This window comes from Fonsecaea monophora (assembly GCF_001642475.1).
Source record: "Fonsecaea monophora strain CBS 269.37 chromosome Unknown Scaff59, whole genome shotgun sequence".
Lineage (NCBI taxonomy): Eukaryota > Fungi > Ascomycota > Eurotiomycetes > Chaetothyriales > Herpotrichiellaceae > Fonsecaea > Fonsecaea monophora.
Genome location: NW_019173990.1, coordinates 1 through 18,747, shown reverse-complemented (window position 1 = coordinate 18,747; position 18,747 = coordinate 1). Strand labels below are relative to the sequence as shown.

Below are 18,747 nucleotides of genomic sequence, written 5' to 3'. Positions count from 1 at the left end.
CGTGTTGAATCATGAATTTCGGATCTGATACCGATATCATCTGATTTCTTTGAGGGCAGAATGATCCACTCCTGCCGAATCGATGTCGAAATGCTTGGTGGACAAGAGAAAGAGGTCGAAATGATGCCGAACAATGGGTGGCGTGGGGAGTGTCTTCGCTGGCAAGTCAAAACGCATTTTTACAAGAGTGAGGGGTCGGCACCCAGCAGCGTCATAAACAGCAGTCTCGGCCTATAGGTTACAAGAAGGGCTGCATGGTCAGAAGCAGGTCGTTGCTTGAGGTCGAGAGGTAGACACTCGGATGACTAACCACGTGCCGCCACGTGTAAAATTCGAAGTTGATTGGCTGGCCGGCGGAGGCTCGGGCCGCGGCAGCGTTGCCATTTCTGTCCTAGCGCCTACGTTTCTATATTTGTTGGTGATTGCGACATTGACGACCAAAGGTTCGTTACATTAACATCAATTCACTCGACGCCGCACTTACTCTGACGACTCGGCTATTTGGCGAGCGGCAGCAGCAACGGCTAAGTGTCTCTGTCCTATGAAGCCCGATGAATGGCACTACTCTTATATAGCTTTTTACAAGGGACGATCTTGACCTCTTTGGGGAGCTTGCCGATGATGGCTCATATATCGCGCTTCTGACGAAATCGGACCTTGGCCCTCTCACTACGACGAAGCACACACAAAGTCTCCGCGGACAATCATGGGGCTACGGCTGTGCTCACTAAAGCGTTGCAGCACGGCAATAGTCTTAACAGACAATTTGGGCATTAGGTTGTCCTCCGAGATCAACAAGGCTCACGTTTGTTCGCCGAAGTCTCATCAGGCTATTCCTTGATCATACGAAGGAGATTTTTTTCTCTCTGGCGAAGACGGAAGCAAAGACGACGTGCCCCTGGCTCCATTCCGCCACGGGATTCTCTTATTCCCTATACGCGACACATATTTGCGCTTTTTCTCGGGCTTGACCTCGGCAATGGTCCTAGGAGGGATGCACGAGCGCAGTTGTTGCGTTCTAGATTCAAGGTTCAGTTTGGCCTTGCGAGATACTCCACCGAACCAGCGATGCATCAACATTGGCCTTGGCACATATTCATTTATGCATACTCGTTGCTTGATAATAATCCTCAAATATACTTTTCTACAACCATCAAGACGACACAAGACAGAGCAACCATTGGTAAATCCAGAATATCAGTTGATCTAGCATTGCCTCTACGCCTATGAGTGATGGTGCAATTGCTTGAGCAGATCACGACTACAACGCCGGCCATTGAGCACCGGAACAGGAGCTGAGAGACGCAGCCATGTTCGCCCTTGGACAATTGCTGCACGATTAGCGAGCGACAGGGTCCTTGCAGAGCGAAAACTTCAATCGGCTACGGATGATGGTCGAAATGGTGCAATCCAAATTGACCATGACGATTTTTTAAACGACGCCGAGTAGGTGGACGCTCTGATCGCCACGTGTGGGAGGACCTGGCCCATGTCAAACATAAAACAGCCGACAGCCTGACTTATAAGCGAGTCCCTCTGTCTGTGTGTCGACATTGAGTTCTTCGAGTTGCGACAGAGCCAGGTCTTCATCAATGGCTATCCTAAACAGGTTCTTCCTCCCTAGAAGGGACAACCCTCACCAAGTATCAGTGAGTGGGACCGATATCCAACATACCGTTGTCGGCGATGGGGAATTCAAGTACACCGTGGAACAGGGTGGTAATGAATCACCCCCGAGCTATCAAGAAGTGTCTGGTGCTCCTGTCGAGACCAAGTCGCCGCTTGGCTATTCTGTTGGGCGGATCACGATCCTGTTCCTTAATATCAGTATGATGATCGGAACCGGTGTCTACTCGACGCGTTAGTATTGATTCTGGACGATGCTGTCTCAAGAAGTACTGACACTAGGTTTAGCTGCCGCAATTCTGTCTGGTGTTGGGTCTGTAGGCCTCTCATTTATCTACTGGGTCCTCGGCTTCCTCCTTTGCGCCACCTCGCTGGCCGTCTACCTTGAGTACGCCGCCTACTTTCCCAACCGATCTGGCTCCGAAGTGGTGTACCTGGAACAAGCATATCCTCGACCGAAGTGGCTCTTCCCAACCACATTTGCGCTGTGGTACCTGATCCTATCTTTCAGCTCTAGCAACTGCATCGTCCTTGCCAGCTACCTTTTCCAAATCAACGGCCACGAACCAACGGCATGGGAGTTGAAGGGGGTGGCTTTGGCAGCATGGACCGTTGTTATAGTGGTCCTTATATTCAACAATCGCTTTGCATATATCTTTTCCAACGCTGTTGGGGCAGTGAAGCTCATTACTTTGATCTTCGTCAGCATAACTGGACTGGTTGTCCTTGGAGGGCACACAAGCGTGAAAAATCCTACGGCAAACTTCAAGAACGCTTTCTCGGGCACCTCAGATAAGCCTTATGGTTTGACCCAAGCATTGGTGTATATCATTTTCTCTTACGGAGGATATAACAACAGTTTCAACGTCGTCAACGAGGTCAAGGTGAGATCCTGTGGGTCAAAAGGCAACAGTGCAACGAAGCTGACAAACTTGTTCCAGAATCCCATCAAGGTCATCAAGATATACTCATCCATCTCGCTGCTTGTTGTGGCAACCCTCTACATTCTGGCCAATGTTGCCTATATCGCAGCCGTTCCCATCGACGAGCTAAAAGCCTCCAAGCAGATTGCTGCCTCCTTGTTCTTTGAGAAAGTCTTCGGCTCGAGTCGTGCCGTCAAGGGACTCAACTTTCTCATTGCGCTCAGTGCGTTCGGGAATTTGCTGGCTGGCAACATTGGCGTGTCAAGAATCACCCGTGAATGTGGCAGGCAAGGTGTCCTGCCATATCCACGCTTCTGGTCCTCGATACGACCGTTCGGAACTCCCGCAGGACCGTATTTGATAAAGTATATTCTTACAGTGATAATGATCTTGGCTCCCCCGGCTGGGGATGCTTTCAATTTCGGTATGTTCATTTCAAGGCACTCTTGGACCAACTCGTCAGAATGCTCATTCTTCATTCACAGTCGTCAGTCTTCAGTTATATCCGGTTGCCATGTTCAATGTTTTGATGGCGGTGGGCATCTACCTTGTCCGCTGGAGACACCGAAAGGCTGGCCTGCCGCGTGGGCCGTTCAGGGCTTGGGACGCTGCTGTCATCTTCAACATTCTTGTCAACTTATACATGGTCGTCATGCCCTGGTACCCGCCAGTGAAAGGAGCAAGCAACGTTAGCTTTTGGTATGCCACCTCTGTCGTTGTGGGCATTGGCATGTAAGTATTCCACTCAAGTTGTCTTGCCGGGACTCAGCTAACGTTCTTAACCACCAGTGTCGGCCTCTGTGGAGTCTACTACTGGGTTTGGATCATCGCACTCCCGAAATGGCGAGGATATCGCATTCGCCAGGAGACCGAGCAACTCGAGGGTGGCGCCAATATGCATCAACTCGTCAAGGTCCCGATCGATCAGCTCCAGGAGTGGGATGAGACTCACGACGCTGCCGGGAGACTCATTATCGATGCGACTCAGGTCGAGAGCGGTGGACTCGTCAAGGGAACTGCTACTGTCATTGACGAACTCAAGGTGTAGATAGCTGTGCCATGACAAAGGGGAAAGCTGCCTTCCTCCCACGCGGTTGGAGATTATCAAAGTGCGAGCTTTCCATATTCAGATTGCCAAACAGCATACATACATAGCTAGGTCTACCAGCGCATTACTCCAAATTGAACAATTTCTCTCTCAACTTTTCTAGCTCATGTTCGCGATTCTCGATACTATGTGGATATATGCGTTGGACCTTGATTTTGCAAGCCCTCATCTAGGGCATGATGGGGCTTAAAGTTCGAGAGAGACGGAGGATATAGACGAAAGAGGGAGGAGGAGGGAGTCGAGTCAATGGGCGCAGTATATATGTATAGGGAGAGCGACGTTGGGTAGTAATGTATCAATTCGTCAGCCAGTGCACAATCATCTTTGTTTCCACAACCTGAACCACATTTTAATCTCCTTCATTACCGGAGCACAAAGTCAATCACCAAACGATACAGTTATGCACAATCAACAAGCACCGGCCTTCCTCGGCATCATCTCGGTCAACTTGCTGTACCTCGAGATCAGCCGCTTTTGGTTCGTCTGCTTGTCCTCGTCGTCGTCTCCACGCAGGGGAATGTCGCGAATCCAAAAGCACCCCAAGAGGCACAATCCGATCAGAGGTAAGAAGGTGATGAACACTCGGTTAATCCCCTTCATTTTGGCGTCCAGAACTGCATTGTCCCAGGCAGGTGCAGGGCCATCTACCATCCACGTCCCAGCTTTGACTGCCGAGCTAACGTCTGTGGGCAGATCGGCGGGCAACGAACTGATGGTCACGCTGTACTGAATCGCCGTCGACACGGCCACGCCAACTGCCGAACCTAATGCCCTGACCCAATTGCGCGTGGACGTGGTCACGGCGACGTCTGGCCTTGTTGAAAGAGCTTGTAATGCCACAAGAGCTGCCACCAACCAACAATTAACGGCCATAATTCATCGACGCGTGAAGAAAGGGGTCGAAAGATGAAATGCACAACTTACAGGGTTGAAAGACGAAACCGACACCCGCACCCTCAACCAGAGCAGCCACCACATATACCCCGATTCCAGTGGTGCGGGAGAATAAAAGCTTCAACCCTGCCCCGATTGTCCACAGAACGAAGCCTAACCACAGGACCGGCATGTACCTGAGATCCCGTGTTAGACATGCACGACTCGGAAAGGAACAAACTCATTAGGGGCATTGTACACACCTCGCGGTAAAAGTCATGGCCGGCGCCGACAAAACTCCGCCGAGGCTCTGGGCAAGAAGCAAAGGCAAGGTAAGGTATGCGGATTTCAGTGGGGCAAACCCTCGGACATCTTGATAATAGATAGGCAGGAAGTACAGGTCTGCTTGCCACACGAACCCAAAGAGAAAGTTCTGCGCGAAAAGCGTGCTGCGCGACAGCGACGAGTACAGACGAAGCGGCATCATCGGCAGCCGCGCCAACTTCCATTCGACGAAGCAGAATGAGACGGTCAGGACCGATCCGACAGTTAGTAACGCGATGACGAGCGAACTGTGCCACGGAAATACGCTTCCTCCGGAGTTGACAGGGATCTGCGAGCAAGATTAGAGAGATTCAGGTCCGCGAACGAGCAACTCCGACCCAAAAGGAATTTGGGAAGATGAAGGTTGAAATTAAAGGCAAAAAGGAGGCCCATACCAAAACGAACAAAATCCCTGTCACCGCAGTCAAGAGGCCCATCCAGTCCACCTTGCGCACCTTGTCCTTCCAGTTCCCCACCACCGGCTTTTGTGGAAGCAGAATCACTAGTGGTGGAATGCACAACGATGCCAGTATAGCAGGGACCCAAAACGCCCAAGGCCATCGTCCGTCATGTCCTTGGACCAACGCTGCGGACGTAAATGGACCGGCACCGGCACCTAGCCCGATTGCTCCGCTCAACAGGCCCTGATATTTGCCCCGTTCCTTCAGTGACACCAGGTCACTGACGGTGATCTGAACCAGAGAACTGATGCCTCCGCCGCCAATACCTCCAATGGCTCGACAGGTGTAGAGCCAGGGCCCATTCTTGGCGAATCCGCACAGAATATCGCCGATGATCAGGCTGAGCACGCAGCCGATCAAGACAGGCTTCCGTCCAAAGATATCCGCCAGTCGGCCGTAAAGTACTTGAAAGGCACACTGGGCCAAAAGGTATGATGTACCAACCCAGGTGATGGTGCTAGAAATCCCCAGCGATCGAGCAATTGCTGGTAGTGCGGTCGTTGTCGAGTTAACATCCAGGAAAGAGACAAAGAAGCACATGGCGAGACACAAGTAGACGATGATCAGCCGTGCGAAGGGCAATCTTTGAGTCTGGTCCGTGAGTTCAACCTGCGGTTTGGCCTCTGGTTTTGTCGCGCTAGTGTCTGATGTTCCATCCTTGGTGATGGTGACTGGGACGGATTTTATCTCGTGGTTGGCCTCTTGAGCAATCGTCTGTGCTTCATGGTGCTCGTTGCAATCATTTCTAGAAGCAGACTCGGTCATGGTCGTCAAAGCAGGACCTTTGGTCGACTATCGACTTCTCCTTCACCTAGCACAAAGCCTCGAGGATGGCAAGACTCGAGAAGGGGATGGCAGGAAAAAGTACAAATGGCGAGCACAACACCACAACCAGACTTTGCATATATGCACCATCCATGCTCATGTCAACGACAGCTGTTTGGTCTGAAGAGCAGGTAAACGACCTGCACAAAGCTGGATTAAGAACGAATGAAACGGTCGAAATCCCAGGTGCCAGCGGCGACAAAGACCCGTCGATCCGTTCAATGCAAGGCCCAAAGTCGCCGTGTCTGACTGACATCCAGCGTTCATGCGTGGCAGAGCCAATGGATGCATTTTATTATGATCCACGAAGATCAAGTGGATATGGGGATGTGGTTCTTTTCTGTCATGAATTTACCAAAAATCCGTGCAACGCCGATGCACCAACAGCAATATCTGGACAGCTTCTCTCGGGATAGCTCCATTGGGTCCTCTCCGCAAATCAGTAACGCGCGTACAGGGACGATCAGGACGTTCGGGGTCGTCGCTGACGAGGAGAATTTCGCATGTTCCGAGCCCCTTTTGCTCGGATAATCAAGCTTCTGGGAATGTATCTGCGTTGGCTTGATATCGGCACTGCCGAAAGTCAACGCTAGGATCTGCAGATAAGAACGGGGCAGAAGCAGAAGCAGGAGCCAGTGCGCGAGAGGGATCCTTTCGGCAAGTTCCTTAACTGGCGTTAGGAAATGCCGATGCCTCAAACATTAGCCGGCGATGACACCGACTCGGCAATCAACCACACTCGATCGACCTGCTAATAGGCGAACGGAAATTGAACAAATCACAACCTCCAATAAGCCGGAAGCGATGTGTCTACTCGGAGGCCCTTGTGACTTTGCATGCATGCAGGATGGGATTGAACTGAAGCTCCCTGACCACAAACTCAGAGGCGAGAGATCTAGTTGAGGACAGCGAGGTCCGACTGAGACACACTCTCTGTGACAGCCATGAACGCTACCTGGATCTGTGCATCGCCCTGTTCATCGACGAGCTGTGCCTCGCTCAATTTCCCCTCTTACAGCCCCATATCGCCGAGTGATTTGTCTCATCCCAACTGACTGATCAGATACTACATGTTGTTGTCAAAGAGGCACAACACTTGTTCGTGGCAAAATAGTGGTGCGGTTGAGAGCGATCTTCGTCCATCAAAGATGATTTACAAACATGTCTTTGGGAATTGCAAACACCCCGCCGAGGACTCTATACTACCAGATATGTTTGGTATATAGCATGCACTCTGCCGCTGTCGGCACCCTGGTCGTACTTGTCCATTCTCTAACCCGCCAGTGCAAAATAATGCTTCAGGCCAGCGTGGTGAAGGTGCGCGCAACATCCTTCTCCTTGGACGGCATCATTTCGTCAAAGACCTCCTGCCGGTGCTCGCTGCCGACTCCATCGATAACGTCGTCTTCAAAATACCCGTCTGTGCGACCGAGGTACTCCAACGTCATGGGCATGCCGGCACGATCCGCCGGGTACGGGTTGATCGGCCAGATGCGGACCAGGATGTAATACACCAGGGCGCCCGTCAAGGATGCCAGAATGAATCCCATCGTGTACATGTCCTTGCTGGCCTGGTTGAAGTGGGGATTGTATGACCCGGCAAGCCCGTGGATGACAATGACGACGCCGGCAATCCACGCCGCAAACATGCGGAGGTTGAACCCTTTCCAGTAGTAGTAAGGGCTGTCGGCGCTGTCGTCGTATAGAGACGGCACGTGAATGTTGCCCTTGCGCACGACCCAATAGTCGACACTGAACGCAATATTGTCAGCACGGGAAACTAACCAGCCGAGATAAGTTCAGAGGCAAAAAGAAGACTCACATCATGACGGAGATGACCGGGGCGATGAAGACGACGTAGGACCCCAAAAATGTCAGGAACGTCTGTGCCGACGCCTGCAGTTTCCAGGGCACCACAGCAAGGCTGATCACTGCGCAAAAGACCTGGCCACGCGGGATACTAAAGTTGATGGCGGTTAGCAAGGTTATGGAATAGCATTCGTCACAGCGGAGCCGAGAGAGACTCACTTGAAGTATTTGGGGAACAAGCCTGTCAAGTCGGCGCCAACGGGCAAGCAGTTTGACGCCAGATTGGTTGCCATGACCGCGAGGGCCTGGATGAGACAGACCAGGAAGATGGCCGTTCGCGCTCCGGCATTCCAGTTGTGGTCCAAGATGGCGCCCAGGAGGTCCCACATGTTCCAGTACGCAGTGCCCCAGAGGTTCAGCGAGGCGCTCGAGCACGCGATGCCCATGAAGATGACAAACGTCTTGCTGGTGAAGATACCCGCAGCCTGGGCCCACGCGGCGTCCGAGGGCTTTTTGGCGTATCTGGCGAGATCCGCGTTGGACATGATCTCGGGCGAGATGCTTCCACTGACAGAGTTGATGCCGTTCATGAACGCCCAGCCGAGCGCCGTGGTCGTGGTGGTCTTGGTGATCTCCGACGAGCCCGTCAAACCTCCGTTCTTGCCCACCACGTACCCGAAAACCGCGATCAGCACAGGAGGGGCGATCACGCTCTTGATGGTGTAGAGCCACTTGGCGCGCTGGGGATGGATCAGCATGAAGGGCAGCTGTACGGCCCAGTAGAGGAAGAATGCGGCGAGGCCTCGAGTGGTGATGCCGGCGCTTTCGGGGAGGTGGTTCGGAATGTCCTGCCAGTTGTGGCCGAATGCACACCGAAGCATCACGTCAAACAGCTTCCCCGCGTAGAATGTCTGGGTCGCAAAGTAGATGATGGCGACGCAGCCTCGGAGGAAGATGAACCACAGAGATCCAAACATGCCGGCACTGGCGCGCACAAAAGCCGGATATCCAATGTGGTAGACAGCGGGTCCACGAGATTGAATGACCAAGACGATCGAGCACATCAGGTTTCCCACCGCGATGGAGAGTAGGGCCTGCCACCATTTCTGCCTTGATGTTAGCATTTTCATAATGAATGGTCCGTTGGCTACACAACTCACCAATCCCTGATTGACCAGACTTGATCCCGTATTCCATTGATTCGGGTTGAAGGAAACCGCCCAGAAAAACATGAAGTAATTCCAATGTCGCCATGTTCTTTGCTGGACACTGTATGGTATATCAGCAACACGAGCCGTCAGAGTCAGGAGCACAACATACGGCGTCGGGTCGAGATCTTCATTCCCCCATTTCCTCGTGCCTTCAGCCTTCTGGATCCTACTGTCCTGAGTCTGGATCCGCTGATCGACTCGGCGTAGGAAAGATTTGATGGTCATATTTGGAGAGGCTATCCAGAATGAGTCTTCTCTCAGACACTTTGGGAGTTAGCGACAAACGTTCTTGTCAGAGCCGCCACGAGCCAGCATGGAGCGACGCGTGGGATATAGTTATAGCTGCAATTCAAAGGCCCGACATCTATTCGACTGTGAGGTCCTTTGATATCAACGAGCCAAGGTCAAATATGGCAGAGACGGGAAATCCGATGGCTCAGTCATCGGGCCCAGAATTGGCTGTTTAGCAAGGCTGGGCTGCTCCCAAGACCATCATTTTTATTCTGTTCAGAGATAACATACACAGATGAGTTGTATTTCTTATCTTCGACAAAGATGCGCGATGGTCATTGTTGGTTAGTACTTGGTCCCTGGTGCTCGACATATCGGCTGATAGAGTAAGACCACAAGTACCAACCCAGGCAAGCCGGGGTGTTCGGCACATCCGCCATATATTGATTAGCCTTTAGAAATAGCATTACTCGGGACTTTGACGCTTTTCATCGGAGCCTCGCAGTGAAGGCGATAAGGGCGCGTGAAATGAGCCAATGGCCGTGAGCACGCGGTGGCGGATATTCGACTGGTTAGTTGGGGGATTCTACGACTGGCTTTAGAAAAGGGCGGACTTCTCCTGTGGTGCTGGACCAGCTGCCCGAGCGATACATAGCGTCCGTCCGGATTCTCATATCCGGGGCATGGGAAGAATCAACGATAATAATTGTTGGCTTCTCCCACCTTAAGAAAAGTCAAGAAGCTCTTATCAAGGTTTGGTGAGAACCGCTCACACGTGACAGGGCTGTCCTAATCAGACAAGATGCCAACGATAAGGGTGGGCTAGTCTCTCGGGATACCTGCCGGATGAGCATCTCAAGCCTATCGAGGCTGACTTGGTCGGAAGCACTGATCGAGCTAGGTAAACATGATGGTCCTGGTATCTTCTCAGGCCCTTGTTCGGCGGGTAATCACTGTGTTTCGACTCCTGTATGATCACCAGGAACATCATGTCTACGAGTACCGAGTGAACCTCGTCGTGCACGAAATGCCACGAGAAGATTGTCAGGAAGACCAAAGAACCCGGCCTTGATCTCACGGGGGTGTCACCGGCAACAAACTTAGCTTCAATCGGAGTGGTCCTGCTGAGCGTGACAGATGAAAACAGTATGCATGCAGTACAGCATTTCAGTCCCCAAGACGATGACGTGCAAGAGCGACCGGCCAAACGACGAGCACGAAGCGCCGTTGCTTGCCAGCGATGCAAAGGACGCAAACAACGCTGCGACAATGAATTTCCATCTTGTTCCAACTGCCTCTCTGCTGGCGAGCCTTGCTCCTACGGCGTGAAGCAAGTCTACCCGTCAGAGTATGTGAGGTCGCTGGAGAACCACATTGCTCATCTCGAGCAATCGCTGACCACCGTCGATCCCAAATTGGCAGCAGACCATCTCGCCAACATGAATGAGGCAGCAGCTGCCAGATCCTCAAGGGTGTCTGTCGAGCCGCGAGGCCCCGATGACAGAGAGGAGAACTCGGAACCGAGCCTCGAACTGGGAGTGGGCTTCGTCGCGCTGTCGCCAAACTCTTATCTGGGCACATCCAGTGGATTTCAGCTGGCTAAGCTCGTCAAATCCGCAATGAATGTGCCAAATCTGGGATCGAATTCACGAGACCTATGTCCTCGGCCAGAGCGTCTTGCTACCTCTGAGGATTCGAGGCAGCCGCCGGCATCATCCGAGAATGCTGTTTTCGCCGAGATGCCCACGGACGAAATGGGAGAGGAACTCACCAGCACTTATCTACTCAAGGTGTACCCCAAGCACCCGTTCTTGTCCAAGAAGAGGGTTCATGCTCTGAACAGAGATCGCGCAAGTCTGATGTCAGCTCATCAATCGCAGTCTAAAGAGGCCCGGTCTAGACGACTTGATTATGCAATTTTACATCTGGTTTATGCCATTGGGGCCAGGTATCTGCAGTTGGCCGACGACAATTCCTATCCGTCACCCGAGGTTCGTACACCCGAGGAGATTCTGGAGCCTGAGCGAGCAGTTCTAATATCAGCAGTCTCATTACGCCGCTGCCTTGACAGAGATTGACATAATCTCAGATGTGCGAAGCCTGGAGAACTTGGAGGCTATGCTTCTACTGTCTATCTACCAGTTGAGATCGCCCACTGGTCCGGGTGTATGGTATGGAAACCGCCCGTTCTATTTCTTTGTTGGAGACTGACTTTTCACAGGTGGATGATAGGCACAACAATGCGACATTGCCTCGACTGTGGTCTACATCGGAAAACCAACAACCTATCCAACCTGGTCGACCAACGACGTAAGCGCATATTCTGGACGGCCTACATGTTGGAAAGGTCTGTCGCCAGGACTGTCGGCCGACCGTACTCGGTTTCGGACAGGGATATCGACGTCGCCTTGCCAGCAAACATTGAAGACTCGTACGAATCGGAGGAAGAGATCACGGCCGCCATTGCTCAGTCGTTGGCCCATCCACACGGCATCACCTCCTTGACACCAGCCATCCACATTATCAGGATCCAGCAGCTCGAATCCAAAATTTGCCACACCGTTTGTCGGGTGGATAAGCCGGTGTCCGAAATCAATCCGCACAAGATCGCCAAACTTCGTAATGCCCTCGAGGAGTGGAAGGCTGCCATCCCGTACGTCTCACATCCGGAAAAGGAAGGGAAGCTCCCTTACAGCACCACCGACTACCACATGATACAGTACCACAAGGCGTTGGTGCTTCTATTCCTGCCTTTACTTCCGTCTCTGTCTCCATCACATCCGGACTTTCGCCTGTTCGCCTACTCGGCTGGGCAAATTTGTCAGATGTACAAAAGACTACACAATAACCAGTCGTATATTTCGTTCTCGCTGCTCGCCCTGCACGCCAACTTTGTCGCAGGTCTCGCGCTGGTGTACTGCTTCTGTCTTGACCCGACACTCTTTGATGCGAACTTTAGCAGCGACATCCGCGCCTGCAGCACCATGCTGTACGCCATCTCTGAACGGTGGCCTGCGGCTCGTAAAGTTCGCAACGCCTTTGAAAGTCTCGTCTCGGCCACGATCGAGGGGAACCACGGCCCCTTTTCGGCGTCGACGTCGGTATCTGGCCGGACGAGCCGGATCTCTGGGAGAATGACTCAGGGACAGCATGCGGCGGTTGCAGGAGGGGAGTCGCTTCTAGGACACAATGGAGACAACAATAACAACAACGGCGGCAACCGATACGCTGAAAACAGAGTTCAGGACAGTGTATGGAACAGCTTTGAGACGGTGCTGGAGGATTATCAGATCAATGAGACGTGGATGTACGATGGCATCATTCAAGCCATGGACACGTTTCCCACGGACGGCTGGACCATGTGGGGAGACTTTTGATTTTTATTTGTCAAGGGGGAGGTGTACATAACCCGTCCCTTTCATATAACAACCATATCCAGCTGCCCGAAGCAGAATAAGAGCCAACCAGAATATCTCACCGGGAAGAATGACTGTCAAGTGGTTTCCTTTTTTCTGTTCGGCAACACATCAGTCCTTCACAGACGCGGGTTGATAGGGAAACCGCCGTCTCCAGTGCTCCGCGATCTCTGCCCGCGTACACACCCACACGTCCGGCTTGGAGGCGATATAGCTCAAAAACCGCTGGAACTGCCTGGCGCGGGCGGGCTTGCCGACGATGCGCGCGTGGATGCCGATCGACATCATCTTGCCGCCCTCTTCGTAGAGCATGTCGAACGCGTCGACGAGGTACTGGTAGAAGGAGGCGCCGCCGAACCCGTCGGCCGCGAAGTGGAATTTCATGTCGTTGCAGTCGTACGAGTAGGGGACGTGGAGGAGGCCCTCTTTGGGCTTGTCGCCTTTTCCTTGGAGGTGGTGGAGTTCTTCCTGCACCCTCGCCAATTCAGGGGGGAGATCCGTCCAGACGGGCACGTCGTCGGCGTAAAAGTCGCTCTGCCACTTCAGCTGCAGGCCCATCTCGGCAAACGCCTCCCACACCACGCCGACGCTGTTCGGGCTGATCCGCCCGACGTACCAGCCCGCGGGGTCCACGCCGGCGGTGTCTTGGATCGCCCTGATCGCGCGCTTGACCTTGTCCTTTTCTTCCTCGGGCGACATGTTGCGACAGTCGATCCAGCGGTACCCGTGGCCGGCGATCTCGTGGCCCGCGGCGACGCACGCCTTGGCCACACTCGGGTTCATCTCCAGCGCCTGGCCCACGGCAAGCAGCGTGAAGGGGTGCGAGTGCTCGGCGAAGATGCGCAGTAGGCGCCAGATGCCCGCGCGCGCGCCGTACGCGTACTCGGACTCGACGTTGGGTTGGCGGGCGTTGACGAAGGCGGGACCACCGGCTATAGATGGAGACAAGAGACAAACACGATGATGGTCAGCAAGTAGTCCCGGTGATAACGGGGTGTCCCTTGTGCTTCTCAGAGAAAAAATAGACTGTTTCCCATACTATCCAGGACTATGGCGATTTGGTTGGGGGAGGATTTTGAGTTAAAATACCTTTTTCCCAGTTCAGGGTCTCTGATTGAACATCTCCGTTCAACACGGTCGACTCGGCGCCTTCTCTAAACAGGATCAGGGCCTTAGTTTTCTTTCGAGACCAGCATTTCATTTCATTTCATTTTCCGCGGACAGAAAAAGACCACAGGTAAGTGAAGCCCACAAAAGGGTGTCCTGTTGAAAAACCACTGTATATCTGAGGATCATAGACAGAAAAATGTCGGGTCCCCTGGCCCCATTCTCTTCCAACGGAAGCCCCCTTTTGCGGTCCCGCCGCCAAAACCCGCGAAATGTGCTCCAAAGATCGAAAACGGAACACGACTTACTTACTCGTAGTTGACACAGATGCTGACCGCGATGCGCGCTCCGCCGGGCCACTCGGCATTTCGCCCCTGTTGGCCGTACCCGACCAGGTCACGGTCGAACGAGTATTTCTTGTCCTCGATCACCATTTCTGACTTGCAAGGCTTGCGAGGTTGTGTAGAGTGTAGAGTGTCGAGTGTACCGACCGGCAAGCGTTGGCCGTGTAGTGTATACTGACTTATGCCAGGGTTACCGAGAGTGTGAAGAGGAAGACCTCCGTCAAGAGAGTTGGAAGTCGGACGTCAGTATTTGGTACTGGGAACGCCTATAGTCGATAGGCTGGCAGTGTGTATCCCGGACTTATACCCAGATTGGCGCGTATGTTGTACGTATGTATCTTAGTTAATCGCCAATAAACAAACATCAAAGGGTCCACAAGGTCAAGGAATTTTTCCATTCAACCATCCGACATACAACAGTCAATGTCCAACTTTTGACTTTGTGCTTTGCCATGGTCTGCCCGGGATATCATATCCATCACGCCCACATCTCTCGGTTGGTGGGTGGACATGTCCCGAAAAGTCAGTTTACGGAGAACGGCTCTCGCCGATAACAATGCGGCGGGAATTCCGATGTGTGATGGTAATGCATAATGCCACTAATAATGCCAATGGCCCTTGCCCTGAGCGTTTAGGTAAGCGGCCACTGCGGATTGAGCTTCTTGGGCTTGGGATAGGGACATGGAGATGCACGATACTGAGGAGAGAGTAATGAGCAACTACCTGTATCTATCTATATTTGAGTTTCGAAGAAGGACAATTAATACAGGCCTTTTCTACATTCGGATCATGTACATTGCCAAGATTTAGAATAGGCTCATTCATCAAGAGATAGACCTTTTGGTGGATTGATTGATTGATTGATTATACATACGGGTTACCATCGAAGGACCTACCAAGCACAATCCAATAACTATTCAAAAGATTCAACATGATCATGCCAACGACGACAACACCGGAACCCGCGTACCTCGACATCAGCCGTCGCAAGCTGGCCGAGCGAGACAGCAAGATTCCCCCAGAGTGGAAGATCTCGCTTCCCGAAGACGACGACAATCTGCTCCATCTTCCCCGGTCTTGCTCGTTGCTCTCGCCGCGCGAGCTGGAGATTACCGAAGAGTATGACTCTGTGGGCTTGTTGGAGAAGATCCATGCGAGGGAATATACCAGTGTGGAGGTGACGAGGGCATTTTGTAAAGTAAGTTAATCGCAGAGGTAGTTCTACGAGGACGAAGGAGAGTGATTCATGGACCGTGGGTATTGTGAGATGAGGTGTGGTATCAGGACTCGAAAGATGTCCCTTGCCCTGTGACTGAGAGAGAGAGAGAGAGAGAGAGAGTTCGGGTTTATGTCCATTCTGGCTAACCATCTCGGCCCTTTTTGTGACAAAAACAGAGAGCCGCCATCGCCCAACAAGCCCTGAACTGCCTCACGGAAATCTTCTTCGACCAGGCCCTCGACCGCGCCGCCTTCCTCGACGACCACATCCACCGCACAGGAAGACCCCTGGGCCCACTCCACGGCCTCCCGATTGCCCTGAAAGACAGCATCAATGTTTCGGGCGTGGACTCGACCATCGGCATGGCCGCCCTTGCATTCAAACCCGTCCCGCGCAACTCGGTCATCGTCGACATGCTCCTGTCGCTCGGGGCGGTCATGTACGTTAAGACCAACGTCCCGCAGTCTATGATGACGCCCGACACGGAGAACTTTGTCTTTGGGCAGTCGCGGAATGCTCGGTCAAAGCATCTCACGGCCGCGGGCAGTTCGGGCGGGTTGGGTGCGTTGCTTGGGATCCGGGGCGCCTTGATGGGCATCGGGACCGATGTTGGAGGATCGGTGAGGTAGGTCCCATTCGTCCCAGTCGTTTCTTCACGAGAAAAAGGTCTCCTGACCCTCGTTTGTCCCAGAATCCCAGCTTATTGCAACGGCGTCTATGCGGTAAAACCGTCTTCCGGTCGTCTCCCATACCACAGGCTCCAGGGGTATTTGACCGAAGGGGCGGAGACGGTCGGTATTCTGTGTGTCAACGGCGTCCTGGCGGTGTCGATGAGAGATTGCGAGCTTCTTCTCCGCGCGATATCCGATGCAGAGCCCTGGCTTTACGATCCTGGATGTAGCTATTTGCCCTGGGACTCGCAACCACTGCCCGAGCAGCCTCTCGTGTTTGGTGTCATCTGGGAAGACCACGAAACCACGCCTTTGCCGCCTCTCCTCCGAATTCTCAGGGAGACCTGCGACAAGCTGCGGGCAGCCGGCCATGAAGTCGTGGACATGGAGTTCTACAAGTGTGCCGAGCTCGCCAAAAACGCTGTGGGACACTTCAAGCTCGAGGGTGGAAAGGTACATTTTCCCCCCAGTTTCGTCAGTGTAGGTGGGGGTGCGATGCTAATATGAGAGGGGAAAAAAAAAGGCGCTGGACGCAGCGAGAAACCTCACAGGCGAGCCATACACAGATTCGGTCCAACAAGGTGGCCTCTACCCCTGCGACGAAGGCACGTTGGCGGACCTCTTCGCGCTGAGTGCGGAGAGACTGCAACTCCAGACCGACTGGCTGGAATACTGGGCGTCGACAGCGACAAAGACCCGCTCCGGTCGACCCGTCGATGTCATCCTCACTCCTCCCCAGAGCTGTCTGCCGCGGCCGCACGACACGCTGATCCGGAGCCACTTTTCGCGCATCTGGAACGTCCTCGACTATCCTGCCGCCATTGTGCAGTGTGGCGCGGTGGACTTGAGTAGAGACGACGTCGAGTTGCCTCCTCCGCGAGGACCGATGGATGAGAGGGTGCAGTCTATATGTAAGTTGCCGGTGTTTCTAGAACTTCTTTATATTCTCGCTCCTGTGGGCTCTATGACTTCTGTCTACCAAAAATCTGACCATGGAGACAGACACGAAAGAGAAACGCCGGCGGTACGAGGGCTTTCCTATCGGCTTGCAGGTGGTTGGGCGACGTCAGATGGAAGCCAAACTGGTCAAAGTGGCGTCACTTGTCGAGAAACTGGCTCGATAACGTGGTTGAGTCACTGGCTTCTACCATGACTATGCGATGGTCTTGTTATATCAAGATATGCGCTCATTCCTGACGAGTTTCTCGGAGAAGGGATGCCATGGGCTCTTACGAACGAACACCTTGATCAAGCCTGCCGTCTCATATATGTGTAGGCTGCAAATATCGCACTTTCCCACTCCACACTTGCTCTGCTTAACTTCTTCTCCCTCTTCGCTCTCGCTCCCGTTCTGGGTCTTGAAGTCGGGAATCCATGGTGTACAACAAACAACACACACAGCGATTAATCAACACAAGTCTTCAGCCGAGAAAGAAACGAGGGATTGATATCGAGGGCGGACAAGCTGAATGTGTATTTTGGAATAAGCCACTTTCTATTTTGTATCTATCAGGCAAGTTCTTGGTCAGATCGTTACGTTTTCCACTTCACTCCTTATTTTGTATGTACTTCTCTCTCTGCGTCAAAGCCATGCCCATCTCATCACTGTATTGGATATCAATACGGAGGCGGAGCACACCCCGCCGCTGCGGGATCCGGCCCCGGATGCAGACAATTATCCCGCTGCGCCTCGGGCACGGTGACGCTGAGTATGACCCTCTGCAACAGCTCGGGCCAGTTCCTGTAGAGCACGTTGGGCATGTCGTTGGGCGCGAACCCGTGGCAGGGGATGCCCGTGGCGTTCTCGCCCGTCGTCACGTTCTGGTCCACCATGTTCGCGCACAGGTTGACCTGCGGCAAGCTGGGCCGGCCGAGGGACGCGTTGACCGTGGTGATGTTGACGTCGATGAACTTCAGGCCCGGGCACGGCACGAGCGGCGAGCAGTGGATGATGGAGGCGACGTCGAAGTGCGACGTACCCGTGATGTTTTGCCAGGTTACGTCGGAGATTTGGAGCTATTTGTACACACGCGTTTTAGTGTGTTAGATCATGGATACTCCAGTATTGTAGACAGGTCAATCTAGACAAGAGGGAGGTTGTATAGGGTTAAAGAAGAAGAAGTGTCCCCTCCATTTTTTTTTTCTTTTGAGAGAAGAGAGGGAGGGAGGGACTAGGAGAAGGGGCAAACAAGTGGACAAAAACTCACCTCGCTCGTATCACACACGCTCGGATCATGTCCGTAGACACACTGCGTGATACTGATCGGCTGACCGACGTTTTCGAGCACAAAATTCCGAAAAGTGACGTTCTTGATGAACCCTCCGCCTCCGCCGCCGCTACCGCCGTTGTTCGTCACGGCCTGCGACCGGCCCTGCCACGCCTTGATCCACGCACCGTTGGTCGAGTTGATCAGGTGCACGTCCTCGTAGACGATGTCCTGCACGAAGTCCGGGTGGCCGGGCTGTTGGCCGACGGAGCCGATGGGCATGCCGTGCGTGCGGTAGCAGGTGATGTTGCGGGAGACGATGTTGGTGCTGTTGCCCTTGATGGCGATGCAGTCGTCGCCTAGACGCGGAGGTCAGCTGGGCAGGGAGGGAG

At 53.2% G+C, this 18,747-nt stretch overlaps 6 protein-coding genes across 6 annotated transcripts; 3 read left to right on the top strand and 3 right to left on the bottom strand.

The window, feature by feature from the left end:
• Window positions 1-1,592: 1,592 nt before the first annotated feature.
• On the top strand, window positions 1,593-3,597 carry AYO21_07533 (hypothetical protein; the record flags this gene model as incomplete). The annotated part of the gene is made up of 5 exons (XM_022657487.1): window positions 1,593-1,860; window positions 1,915-2,510; window positions 2,568-2,973; window positions 3,035-3,281; window positions 3,339-3,597. The coding sequence occupies 5 exons, from the start codon at window positions 1,593-1,595 to the stop codon at window positions 3,595-3,597; spliced, it is 1,776 nt and encodes a 591-aa protein (XP_022510152.1).
• Window positions 3,598-4,065: 468 nt separating this feature from the next.
• Window positions 4,066-6,080, bottom strand: AYO21_07532 (hypothetical protein; the record flags this gene model as incomplete). Its single annotated transcript, XM_022657486.1, has 4 exons — window positions 4,066-4,502; window positions 4,582-4,727; window positions 4,794-5,143; window positions 5,250-6,080. The coding sequence occupies 4 exons, from the start codon at window positions 6,078-6,080 to the stop codon at window positions 4,066-4,068; spliced, it is 1,764 nt and encodes a 587-aa protein (XP_022510151.1).
• A 1,358-nt stretch (window positions 6,081-7,438) lies between these two features.
• Window positions 7,439-9,385, bottom strand: AYO21_07531 (hypothetical protein; the record flags this gene model as incomplete). Its single annotated transcript, XM_022657485.1, has 5 exons — window positions 7,439-7,892; window positions 7,963-8,100; window positions 8,169-9,055; window positions 9,110-9,218; window positions 9,270-9,385. 5 exons carry the CDS (start codon window positions 9,383-9,385, stop codon window positions 7,439-7,441), a joined length of 1,704 nt encoding a protein of 567 aa, XP_022510150.1.
• A 1,154-nt stretch (window positions 9,386-10,539) lies between these two features.
• On the top strand, window positions 10,540-12,768 carry AYO21_07530 (hypothetical protein; the record flags this gene model as incomplete). Its single annotated transcript, XM_022657484.1, has 3 exons — window positions 10,540-11,382; window positions 11,438-11,562; window positions 11,613-12,768. The coding sequence occupies 3 exons, from the start codon at window positions 10,540-10,542 to the stop codon at window positions 12,766-12,768; spliced, it is 2,124 nt and encodes a 707-aa protein (XP_022510149.1).
• Window positions 12,769-12,918: 150 nt separating this feature from the next.
• On the bottom strand, window positions 12,919-14,348 carry AYO21_07529 (hypothetical protein; the record flags this gene model as incomplete). Its single annotated transcript, XM_022657483.1, has 3 exons — window positions 12,919-13,739; window positions 13,897-13,961; window positions 14,227-14,348. The coding sequence occupies 3 exons, from the start codon at window positions 14,346-14,348 to the stop codon at window positions 12,919-12,921; spliced, it is 1,008 nt and encodes a 335-aa protein (XP_022510148.1).
• An 841-nt stretch (window positions 14,349-15,189) lies between these two features.
• Window positions 15,190-17,272, top strand: AYO21_07528 (hypothetical protein; the record flags this gene model as incomplete). The annotated part of the gene is made up of 5 exons (XM_022657482.1): window positions 15,190-15,456; window positions 15,654-16,102; window positions 16,169-16,601; window positions 16,672-17,059; window positions 17,151-17,272. 5 exons carry the CDS (start codon window positions 15,190-15,192, stop codon window positions 17,270-17,272), a joined length of 1,659 nt encoding a protein of 552 aa, XP_022510147.1.
• Between the last annotated feature and the right edge of the window lie 1,475 nt (window positions 17,273-18,747).